Source organism: Stigmatopora argus, chromosome 9, assembly GCF_051989625.1.
Source record: "Stigmatopora argus isolate UIUO_Sarg chromosome 9, RoL_Sarg_1.0, whole genome shotgun sequence".
NCBI classification, from domain to species: domain Eukaryota; kingdom Metazoa; phylum Chordata; class Actinopteri; order Syngnathiformes; family Syngnathidae; genus Stigmatopora; species Stigmatopora argus.
Genome location: NC_135395.1, coordinates 395,001 through 407,062, shown reverse-complemented (window position 1 = coordinate 407,062; position 12,062 = coordinate 395,001). Strand labels below are relative to the sequence as shown.

Here is a 12,062-nt window from a genome sequence, read left to right as displayed (position 1 = left end):
TTCTAAGCAAATCATTTTGAATATATATTTCCTAAAATAATGGGAAATTATTTAAAATTAAAATATTGTTCTTATTGGCACACATCAAATAAGTGTGTTCAATGGCATTTTCAGGTATTGTTCTCTAAACCCTCTAATATGTCTTTTAGTAAGTCTTCTCGTGTTGTTTTTTCTTAGTGTCAGGCACATAGCAAGAGTGTGTGTATGTGTACATATAAGAATATTGAATAAAAAATATAAAACATTGGCAGCACATTGTACTACATACTTGTATTTAGAAATATGTCCAGCGGGGGGCAGTACATGCCCTTGTTATTCCTAAATGAATGTTGTTATCTGTAACGGGCCGTATATGGCCCGCGGGCCGAGGTTGAAAAACATGTACACACATGATCCGGGGGCGGGGCGAGCGCTTCGGCGAAACGTCCGTTCCGTGAACTGTCCGTCGGCCAAACGTCCGTCGGCCAAACGTCTTTCGGCGACTCGTCCGGTCACGGTACTATTTTATATATAATGTTGCTTTTATCAAGATCATTTTTGGATAAAAGGGTGGTGGTGTCAGTAAATAGATGCATGTACCTTCTCCATAATATGACGTACTGTCCAGTAGCAACAGAATTGTTCTTGTTATCGAGTGGTAGACACCAAAGAGAGAAACATTCACTTACACACTCATCTTTCTGCAGAATCTCTGAAAATAGGAACAGAAAGTGCAATTAATGGCATAAAACGTTAGTTTTCTAAGCAGTCAAGTGAGGTTCAGCACTGGGATTTGTCCTTTAAAGTATTTTAATAATCTACTGATTTTAGGGAATGAAGTAAGCTTTAGAATTTCCCTGACATCAGTCTCCTCGCAGCCTCAGGGAGAAAGCCCTGCAGCTGGTGGAGTGTGTTCCTCAAAAGTGTTCTCATAAAGAATGGACACTGCTGGGCTTTTTTTAATAATGTGGGTGGTGTCGTGTCCGTACGTGCTTCCTGACAGCCAGAAAAAAACAACAACATACTGTTCAAGACTGGGTCACCATGGCAAGACACAAAGAACTGTAGACATGGGCTTCAAATTATAGTAACACAAAGGTCTTATGAACACGTTGACTGATATTCAAGGTTAAAACTCCAATCTGCAATGTCCTGGATGTGCCTAAGTCAAAAGAGTAACATTTTAATGAACATATATGTCTGTGTTATACACATGCACACATATACATATATGTATGTATGTATATATGTATACGTACGTATATATACATATATACGTGTATACGTATATACCGTATTTTCACGACTATAAGGCGCACTAAAAAGTCTTAAATTTTCTCCAAAATAGATAGGGCGCCTTATAACGCGGAGCGCCGTGTGTAAGCTCTAAAGCCTGACTGTTCGAGCTTTTGCCAAAGCCGGCATCATTTCTGTGGAGCCACATGGCAATGACAGTGACTCTGACAACCAAGAGAGGGAACCCGGCGTTTTTGATTTATCATTTGGACAATTGTAAAATTCGGACACAGAAAATGAGGATTTTGATGGATTTGTGGGCGATGATTGATCAAAAAACGTGAGTACATTGTAAAATGACTGAATAAAGTACAACCAAACTCAGTTTTGCTTCCGTTGCCTTTTTAAAAACGTGTTTTTAGCATGTGGCCGTATGTTTAAGCTGGTGTATGTTTAAGCTAGTGTATGCTTTGCCATGCCTGGCTGCGCCTTTAAATGCGGTGCATTTTTTGTGTGTCAAATACAGAAATAGCACTCGTTACTGACACTGCGCCTTTAAATGCGGTGGGCCATATAGTCGTGAAAATACGGTACATAAATACCGCGAAAAGTGAAAATCTGAGAAGTAGGGTCACCCCAATTAAAAAAATCCTTTAGTGCTGAGTCCTAGTAGCCTCTGGTGGGGGGTTTCAGCATGGATTTTTACATTTTTATGAACTTAAAAAAACTCTCTTGCACTCTCTCGCAATCTCTCTCTCTTGCTCTCTCTCTCTCTCTCTCACGCTCTCTCTCTCGCGCTCTCTCTCTCGCGCTCTCTCTCTCACACGCTCTCTCTCTCTTGCTCTCTCTCTCTCGGTCTCTCTCTCTTGTGCTCTCTCTCTCTCTCTCTAGCGCTCTCTCTCTCTCTCGCGCTCTCTCTTTCTCGCGCGCTCTCTCTCTCTCTCGCGCTCTCTCTCTCTCTCTCGCGCTCTCTCTCTCGCGCTTGCTCTCTCTCTCGCGCTCTCTCTCTCGCGCTCTCTCTCTCTCGCGCTCTCTCTCTCTCGCTCTCTCTCTCGCGCTCTCTCTCTCTCCATTCTCTCTCTCACGCTCTCTCTCTCGCACGCTCTCTCTCTCTCGCGCTCTCTCTCTCTCGCGCTCTCTCTCTCTCACGCTGTCTCTCTCACTCGCGCTCTCTCTCTCTCTCACGCTCTCTCTCTTTCTCTCTCGCACTCTCTCTCTCGCACTCTCTCTCTCTCTAGCGCTTTTCTCTCGCTCTCTCTCTCTATCTCTCTCTCTCTCGCACTCTCTCTCGCTCTCTCTCTCTCTCGCGCGCTTTCTCTCTCGCACGCGCTCTCTCTCGCGCTCTCTCTCTCTCTCTCTCGCACTCTCTATCTCGCACGCCCTCTCTCTCTCGCGCCCTCTCTCTCTCGCACGCTCTCTCTCTCTCGCCGGCTCTCTCTCTCTCTCGCCGGCTCTCTCTCTCTCTCGCACGCTCTCTCTCTCTCGCGCTCTCTCTCTCTCGCACTCTCTCTCTCTCGCACTCTCTCTCTCGCGCTCACTCTCTTGCTCTTTCTCGCGTTCTCTCTCTCTCTCGCACTCTCTCTCGCACGCTCTCTCTCTCACACGCTCTCTCTCTCGCACACGCTCTTTCTCTCTCGCACTCTCTCTCTCTCGCGCTCTCTCTCTCACGCTCTCTCTCTCGCGCTCTCTCTTTCTCTCGCGCTCTCTCTCTCGCGCGCGCTCTCTCTCTCGCACGCGCTCTCTCTCTCGCACGCGCTCTCTGTCTCTCGCTCTCTCGCGAGCGCTCTCTCTCTCGCACTCTCTCTCTCTCGCGCTCTCTCTCTCTCGCACTCTCTCTCTCTTGCGCTCTCTCTCTTGCGCTCTCTCTATCTTGCGCTCTCTCTCTCTTGCGCTCTCTCTCTCTCTCGCTCTCTCTCTCTCTCTCTCTCTCTCGCACTCTCTCTCTCGTGCTCTCTCTCTCTCTCGCACTCTCTCTTTCTCGCGCTCTCTCTCTCGCGCGCTCTCTCTCTCTCGCGCTTGCTCTCTCTCGCGCTCTCTCTCTCTCTCGCGCTCTCTCTCTCTCGCGCTCGCTCTCTCGCACTCTCTCTCTCTCTCGCTCTCTCTCTCGCGCTCTCGCTCTCTCTCTCTCACGCTCTCTCTCTCTCGCACGCTCTCTCTCTCTCGCGCTCTCTCTCTCTTGCGCTCTCTCTCTTGCGCTCTCTCTATCTTGCGCTCTCTCTCTCTTGCGCTCTCTCTCTCTCGCGCGCTCTCTCTCTCGCGCTTGCTCTCTCTCTTGCGCTCACTCTCTCTCGCGCTCTCTCTCTCTCGCTCTCTCTCTCTCGCGCTCTCTCTCTCTCTCTCTCTCGCGCTCTCTCGCTCTCTCTCTCTCGCGCTCTCTCTCTCTCGCGCTCTCTCTCTCTTGCGCTCTCTCTCTTGCGCTCTCTCTATCTTGCGCTCTCTCTCTCTTGCGCTCTCTCTCTCTCTCGCACTCTCTTTCTCGCGCGCTCTCTCTCTCGCGCGCTCTCTCTCTCGCTTGCTCTCTCTCTCTCGTGCTCTCTCTCTCGCGCTCTCTCTCTCTCTCGCTCTCTCACGCTCTCTCTCTCTCGCACGCTCTCTCTCTCGCGCTCTCTCTCTCTCACGCTGTCTCTCTCACTCGCGCTCTCTCTCTCGCGCTCTCTCTCTCTCGCGCTCTCTCTCTCTCACGCTCTCTCTCTCTTTCTCTCTCGCACTCTCTCTCTCTCTCTCTCGCTCTCTCTCTCTCACGCTCTCTCTCTCTATCTCTCTCTCTCTCTTGCTCTCTCTCTCTCTCGCACTCTCTCTCGCACTTTCTCTCTCGCACTCTCTCTCTCGCACTCTCTCTCTCTCGCGCTCTCTCTCGCGCGTCCTCGCTCTCTCGCACCCTCTCTCTCTCGCACGCTCTCTCTCTCGCGCGCTCTCTCTCTCTCGCGCGCCCTCTCTCTCGCACCCTCTCTCTCTCGCACGCTCTCTCTCTCTCGCCGGCTCTCTCTCTCTCGCGCGCTCTCTCTCTCTCGCACTCTCTCTCTCTCGCGCTCTCTCTCTCGCACTCACTCTCTTGCTCTTTCTCGCGTTCTCTCTCTCTCGCACTCTCTCTCTCTCGCGCGCTCTCTCTCTCACACGCTCTCTCTCTCTCGCGCACGCTCTTTCTCTCTCACGCTCTCTCTCGCGCGCTCTCTTTCTCTCTCTCTCTCTCTCTCTCGCTCTCTCTCTCTCTCGCCCGCGCTCTCTCTCTCTCGCTCTCTCTCTCTCTCTCGCGCTCTCTCTCTCGCTCTCTCTCTCTCTCTTGCGCTCTCTCTATCTTGCGCTCTCTCTCTTGCGCTCTCTCTCGCTCTCTCTCTCGCTCTCTCGCTCTCTCTCTCGCGCGCTTTTGCGCTCTCTCTCGCACGCGCTCTCGCGCACTCTCGCGCGCTCTCGCGCGCTTACGCTCTCTCCCTCTCTCTCTCTCTCTCGCGCGCTTTTGCGCTCTCTCTTAAGCCTGGCTAGACTACACAATTTCAGCCTGACATACATGGCGTCAAGAATCATTGACTGACGTGGCTGTCATTTTGAAATAGGGGTGTAATGTGACATATCCTGCATGCTGATCAGGCATCATCACATGACCACATTAACAGATATCTGATGTGTCAGAATTTCAACTTGTTGTCACGCATAGTGTCACGTGTTACTCATATTTGTCAATATTGATCATATTGTAACTTCATGACCAGTATGTGCTTTTGCTTGCGAGTGCTCTGTCGCGGCCATTGTGATGCAAGGGCATGCATTGTCTGAAGCGGCCTGTCTGAAATTACCTAGGAACCTACTTTCCCCCTCTGGTGGACGTTTGAGGGGCCGGAGGATGTATACATGTAAGCCCCCCGGCCCCGCCACCACACCAACTGGTTTGAAATAAACTGAAAACAGCATGCACATTATCTATTAACTCAATGTAGTGTATCTAACTTCTGTATTAGCTAGAACATCAGATAATTAAAATAATGTACCATCCTGCAACTGGGACTCATGGTGTTGTGAGTTTGGTAATCTGAAACTCTGAAGAGATGAAGCCAAAAGCAAGGGCCAGGGGGATGATGACTGGATCTCTGTTAACATCAAAAAGGGACGATCCACTGCTACATGATCCAGAGGCTCAAACTGCAGAGCACAAAATATAGATATACTTTTTCTTAATTCACAATATTAATTAGTTGAATCACTCATTCAATTAAAATAAATGCCAGCCAGGGTATTTCTTTCAGGAATCACAATACCCCACAGTTCTGAAATCAGTGTTTCAAGTGTGGGTTCTAACCTTCAATTGAGTTTGCATGTTCTTCATGCGTGGGTTTTCCCCAGCTGTTAACTACTTTGAATTGTGGAACATATATAGTTATGCAACACGCATCAATACAAGTTGTAAGAATCCAAAATATATTTGTCAATTAAAAAACAAGTAAGTAATTTTGATTTGGTCTTTAGTAGCTCTGATACTGAAAATGTGTGAGCAACCCTGGTTTAAACGTTTAACGACATTGCATTCCCAAGTCCTATCACTGGCTTTTGTGGTCTGTCGCATGGTGAGGTGGTCATCTGAGATAAGACCTTTCAGTTTCTCTATTCCCTCGTTCGGTAGCCACAAAGCACGGACAAATAGGCTTAAGGACAGTTTTTTCCCCACATCCATCAGAAATCTAAACTTGCGGTAACATAACACACAGTCCCTTCTGCGGTAATATGAAAAGATGTTTGGGTGGTGATCTGCCTCCTACTAGCTGACTGAAGTAAGGTAAGTGAAAGACAGTGAGAGGTAAGCGAGAGGTAAGCGACCCGTATCCACAACAGCAGAATGCCAAATTACAAGTCCGTCACTTGCACTTATTTAGGTCTTTTGCCGAGTAAACGCAGCTTATGGAGAAGCACCACCAATTTCATCACACGCAGTTTCTGCGTGTGATGACAAGTAGGCTTTTTTTGTGTTGTTCATAATGACGACAGGGCCTATGTCCGATTATTATTATTATTATTATTATTATAAATGTACCAACCTGTGGCCCAATTGGCTTCGCGCATGCTGATCCAAGTGTTCTGATTGCATTGCTGCTAGGGTCGCGTAGCTTGTCACACGAATGTGTGAGTTCTGGATGTGGCCTGAGTGTTTGCTTTCTACTTTTCTTGACCCCATTTGAGGAAAATGGTCTAATTGCCCGGAGAAGCTAGCCACAGGAGAGACCAAAGTTGGAAGTTCCTTCTAAATTGAAACACACCCACTATTTTAACACCCATTTTTGCCTGCTGGAAAAGAATATAAACAGGGGTCAGCTATCAAGAAGTTGTCATGTGCGTGAGACGCTGGCATGACGATAGGACCTCAACACACTGCAAGGGGCCACTCAGAAGGAGACTCCATCAGGAGATTGATGACAACTTGGTCGGTGCCATTGAATTTGGCAATTGTCTTGTACCAAAGCATATTTGTGCAAGTAAAGAAACAGCGGTCGCCATTATTCTTGTGTGCCGAAAATCTCTAGCAGAAAGAAGCTCTTCCTGCTGCCCACATGGCGCCTCCTGATAATCCAAACCCTCTGGAATCTGACAAAGAGGACTTGGACTAAAGCTCACCTGTTTTTTTTAATTAACGTATTTAGTAAGTAATACGTTAACGTAATTAACGTATTACTCGCATAAAAGCCGCCCACACGTATAAGCCGCACCCGTAAAATTGCCTTAAAAATTTTGAATTTTTGTGTATAATGCCCCCCTGATTCTCAAATTTCACCTCCATATTCATGGTTTTAATAGGGAGTACAAATGTGTTACTTTGAAGGGAAAAATCATCACAAGTAAGCGGCCCGCTGACAGCTCTAGGGTCCTGGGTTCGAATCCAGGTCACGTCCACCTGTGTGGAGTTTGTGTGACATACTAGAGTGTTTGATCATAGAGTGTGACATACTAGAGTGCTTGATCTATTAGTGTGACATACTAGTGTTTGTTTTATTAATGATTGAATGTTGAGAATGCACAACGAGTTTGGATTGAATGTGTGTATCGGTGTTCCATTGTTGATCCTTGGATCCACATGGCAAGTGTGGGGCATGTTAAAGAAGATCGGTATTCGATTATTGATGTCTTAGCAAATAGCTTGAGGCACGGGAGGTGTGTTGAATCATTACAGTAAAAGTTGGATTGAAGTAACAACAACATCTCACTGTTCTGATTATTTCCCCCTGTGTGTCAAGGTATGCTGTTTGTTGTAAAGGCTGGTTCAGTTTGGGGTTTGTAATATACAGTGTTTAGCGTGTGAGAAAAGAGATAATGGTTATTAATGTTTATTTACTTTTGAATTACGGGCGTGAATGTGAGAGTCTCGGGTCACGCACATGGAATAGCATTTAGCACGCTACCTTCGGCCACCATTATCGTTGACAGTGTCTATAACGGTCATAGAAAGGATTTTATATTATTGATATTGCATTGTTTGCCCTGTTGAATAATAGTAGGACTACTAGAAGTTGTAAAAGGAAAAGATATAACAAGTTATGACCGTGTGTTGAACGGGTGTGTGTGTGCATTGTGTTTTGGGTTCTAAAGTGTTGCTTATATATATTTATATATATATAGGTGTAATTGTACATTATGTTTTGGGTTCTAACGTGTTGATAATGTATATATATGGGTTTAATTGTATGTTATGGGTTTTTGTGTTAATTGATTACAGTAAAAGTTGGATTGAAGTAAAAACAACATCTCACTGTTCTGATTATTTCCCCCTGTGTGTCAAGATCAAATGCAGGGTGTAACATTTGCATGTTCTCCCCGGGCCTGCGTGGGTTTCCTCTGGGTACTCCGGTTTCCTCCCACATTTCCAAAAAACATGCATGGTAGGCTGATTGGACACTCTTAATTGGCCTAAACTGGCCTAGGTATGGTTGTGAGTGTGCATGGTTGTCCGTCTCCTTGTGCCCTGCGATCGGCTGGCCAACGATTCAGGGTGTCCCCCGCCTCTGGCCTGGAGACAGCTGGGATTGGCCCCAGCACCCCTTGCAACCCTAATGAGGATAAAGCGGTTCAGAAAATGAGGGTGAGATGAGATCACAAGTGGTATTTCTGAGATATTGAATCAAAAGCATATTACTAGGGTCAATATCATAAGTTAATATGCCTATTTTTGTAAATGCAAAATATCAAAATATTCAATTTGAAAAAAGAAATAAGTCTATCTTGATGAGAACCTGATGCTTTCGAATTACAGAAATTATAATTTTCTTACCAGAAGTTTAAGATGCCATTGTGTCGTGACGTCAAGGCGCCATTTTGTCGTGACGTCATCGTGCCATGGCGGCCTATACTTGCAGTTTCGTAGCATGTTGTGTTTTTATGCGCATATAAGCCGTACCCTCGAATCAGTCATTTTTTTGTCCGACAAAAACACCTTATATGCAAGTAAATACGGTAATATAATTTAAATCAAGCGGAGATTAACTATTTTCACTGTCAGTACAGTACTTAAAGTATTTACATTTTTTTAAATTTAAAGATTATACTGTGATCCTTCACCACTTTGCGGCTTCAACATCTGTGGCTTCAGTACATCGTGGGTTTTTAAGCAGTATCATGCACATGACCTTAAAAAAGTATTTAGTTATAGTTACTCACTACTTCTTCCAAAAAGTAACTGCGTTAGTAACTGAATTACTCTCTAGTAAAAGTAACTAGTTACCAGGGAAAGTAACTATTTCTGTTACGTTAAAAGGTGTTGTATGTCAATGAATTTGAAATTTTCTGAGCAGTATTCAAATCAGTTGAATAGAGAAGAACAAACAGGTAGTTGTGTTACAGAACCTCGTACTATTTATTGCACCTCACCAGCAACAGATTTATCCTACACTTAAAGTGCACCAAAAATAAACAGTAAACAATATAATAAAATAACAATCAGCAGTAAACAATACAAGTTGAGTTTAATAAATTAAATCTAACTCTTTTGGTGGTGCAGAAAAATCAAACTTTTGCTGTTTGGCAGCAGTGGCTCCCTGACCATCTTTGCTTCTCATGGATGGCCTCTCTTCGGTTTCTGTGGTGGGATTTTTTGCCACTAGCTTTGTGGTAGCGTGTGTAGTTGTTAGGTGCTTCAGCAGATTTGAATTGCTTACCACAAATGTCGACAAAGGCTCTGCCCCGGGATATAAATTACACTCATCATGCACGTTATTTCCTTTAATTTCAACAAAATTGAAAGTGTTTATATCTCCATCTTGTAAAGGCCAAATTTTCCTCTAAATGCTCTGCCATCACATCCCTATCCATCTGTTTTGCGTGTGTGTTCCGGTTTGTGTGTGAAAACACTGATTGGCTTACAATGACACATGACTCTATCACATCCATCCAGGAGGTGCATTCAGGTAGCCCCGTCCCCCTCCTCCTCAAGTCAGCCTCAAAGCGTATGCCGTCATCAAGATAGAAGCAGCATTCTTGCTGGCTGACAGTGAGGGATGGGAACGAGGCTAGTATTCAGGTGTAGCAAACACAGAAACGTTAGCAAGCTTTGGAAAGCATTGTCTAATTGAATGAGCGGGGACAAACAGCCTGGAGTCATAAGAAACGTGCACTATTTTCGAACCTGAACGCACCCCAAGTCTTAGATGACAAATAAACAGAGCAGAGTAGACTCGCTATGGCTGGTAGTTTCTTCAATCTATTTAGAGCAGGGGTCGCAAACTCGCGGCCCGCGGGCCAACTGCGGCCCTCGGGACGATAATTTACGGCCCCCGTCTTAATATGAAAGATTAATGTTCGTGCGGCCCGCAAGATTGATATGAATGACACTTGTTGTGTTCGGAGCTGAATGAACCAATCACGGTGAGGTATACCGCTCTGGAGGGCGGGACATCGGCCGGGCTGTCCAGTGCCTCGCTCACTCACTCATTCATTCCTCCAATCAGAAGGGCGGAGGAGAAGCCGTGAAGCCGATCACTCCGCTCGGCGCGCACACTCCTCCGCTGCTCTCAGCATAGAACTGAATGAGGCGCTATGATCCGTGATCTAGCCTGTGTCAGTGTCTGTAGCCATCTCCGCGAGTGAAACTGAAACTTAACAGTAAGTGCGTTAACATGACACTTTCTGAATTCTGAGAACTGCCGTAATCCAATACGATCGGAGAGCGAAAGTGCGCATGCGCCACAGACCCGCGCGACTGAAAGTTAAGTTCAACCCGAGACTCATTCCAAGTGGAAAAACATATTACAGAGCCCCAGAGATGTCTCTTTCAAAGCCTGTCGTGAAGAGAAAGGTCGGTGATGAGCACAGACAGTTTCAAGAAAAGTGGGGAGTGCAATATTTCTTTGTTGAACACAGGGGCAGCCCGACGTGTCTCATTTGCACTGAAAAAGCTGCGGTGCACAAGGAATACAATTTGAAACGTGATTATACTACGAGACATGCTGAGGAGTACGAAAAATACCAGGGAGATGAGAGCTCTCTCATCAGGTTGCCAGTCTTATAACACGTCTTCTGAGGCAACAGGATTTCTTCAAGAAGGCTACCAAAGACAGTAATGCAGCAGTCGAAGCTAGCTACGCCATTTGTGAGTTGATTGCTAAAGCAGGAAAGCCATTCACAGAAGGTGAATTTATCAAAAAGTGCATATTACAGGCTGCACATATTGTCTGTCCAGAAAAGGAAAGTCAGTTCAACCACATCAGCCTTTCTGCCAACACCGTGGCAGAGCGCATTTCTCACCTGTCAAGTGACATTTATGATCAAATGTGTGAGAAAGCACAATGTTTCAGTGTATATTCAGTGGCTCTTGATGAGACCACAGACATCACAGACACTGCCCAGCTCGCAATATATGTCCGTGGTGTTGATGACAATTTTGAAGTAATGGAGGAGTTGCTCACAGTAATTCCAATGCATGGCCAGACCACCGCTAAGGAAATATTTCACCAGCTGTGTGATGCCATTGAGAATGCCGGTTTGCCATGGAAGAGCTTTGTTGGAATAACAACCGATGGAGCCCCATCAATGACAGGGAGGAAGAATGGACTGGTAGCACTTGTTAAAAAAAAACTGGAAGAGGAGGGTGTGGAGGAGGCCATAGGTCTGCACTGCATTATCCATCAGCAGGCCCTTTGCAGCAGATGCCTGAAGTTTGACAATGTGATGTCTGTCGTTGTGAAATGCATCAACCAAATCAGATCCAGGGGCTTAAAGCACAGAAGGTTCCGTGCTTTTTTAGAGGAAATGGAGTCAGAATATGGGGATGTGCTCTACTTCACTGAGGTACGTTGGCTCAGCAGGGGTGAACGTGTTGAAGAGATTTTTTGAGTTGAGAGCAGAAGTAAAAGACTTCATGGAGATATACGGGGTTGCTGTTCCTGTGCTAAGTGATCCCAAATGGCTCATGGACTTAGCTTTTCTTGTTGATATCACACATGAGCTTAATGTACTGAACAAGAAGCTACAAGGCCAGGGGCAACTTGTCAGTGCTGCCTATGACAACGTGAGAGCATTCTGCACTAAACTTGTGTTATGGAAAGCCCAGCTCTCTCAGCCAAACCTTTCCCATTTCCCAGCATGCAAGGCTCTCGTGGATGCAGGCACACCATTCAGTGGTGAGAAGTATGTTGAGGCCATTTCGAAGCTACAGGAGGAATTTGATCACAGATTTGCAGACTTCAAGACACACAAAGCCCCATTTCAAATTTTTGCGGACCCCTTCTCCTTTGATGTGCAAGATGCCCCTCCTGAGCTTCAAATGGAGCTCATTAACCTGCAGTGCAACTCTGCACTCAAAGCCAAGTTCAGGGAGGTGAGTGGAAAAGCAGACAAGCTTGGGCAATTTTTGAGAGAGTTGACCCCCAGCTTCCCTG

At 46.0% G+C, this 12,062-nt stretch overlaps 1 protein-coding gene across 3 annotated transcripts in view; it reads right to left on the bottom strand.

Annotated features, from left to right (window-relative positions):
• The window catches only part of trappc11 (trafficking protein particle complex subunit 11), a 148,691-nt gene that overhangs the window by 20,466 nt on the left and 116,163 nt on the right, over window positions 1–12,062 (bottom strand). For all 3 annotated transcript variants that reach the window (XM_077608649.1, XM_077608650.1, XM_077608651.1), the window contains exons 25-26: window positions 5,199–5,349; window positions 580–691 (exon numbers count right to left, since the gene is read on the bottom strand). In XM_077608649.1, coding sequence (XP_077464775.1) covers window positions 580–691; window positions 5,199–5,349 — 263 coding nt within the window. The remainder of the gene's footprint in view (window positions 1–579; window positions 692–5,198; window positions 5,350–12,062) is intronic.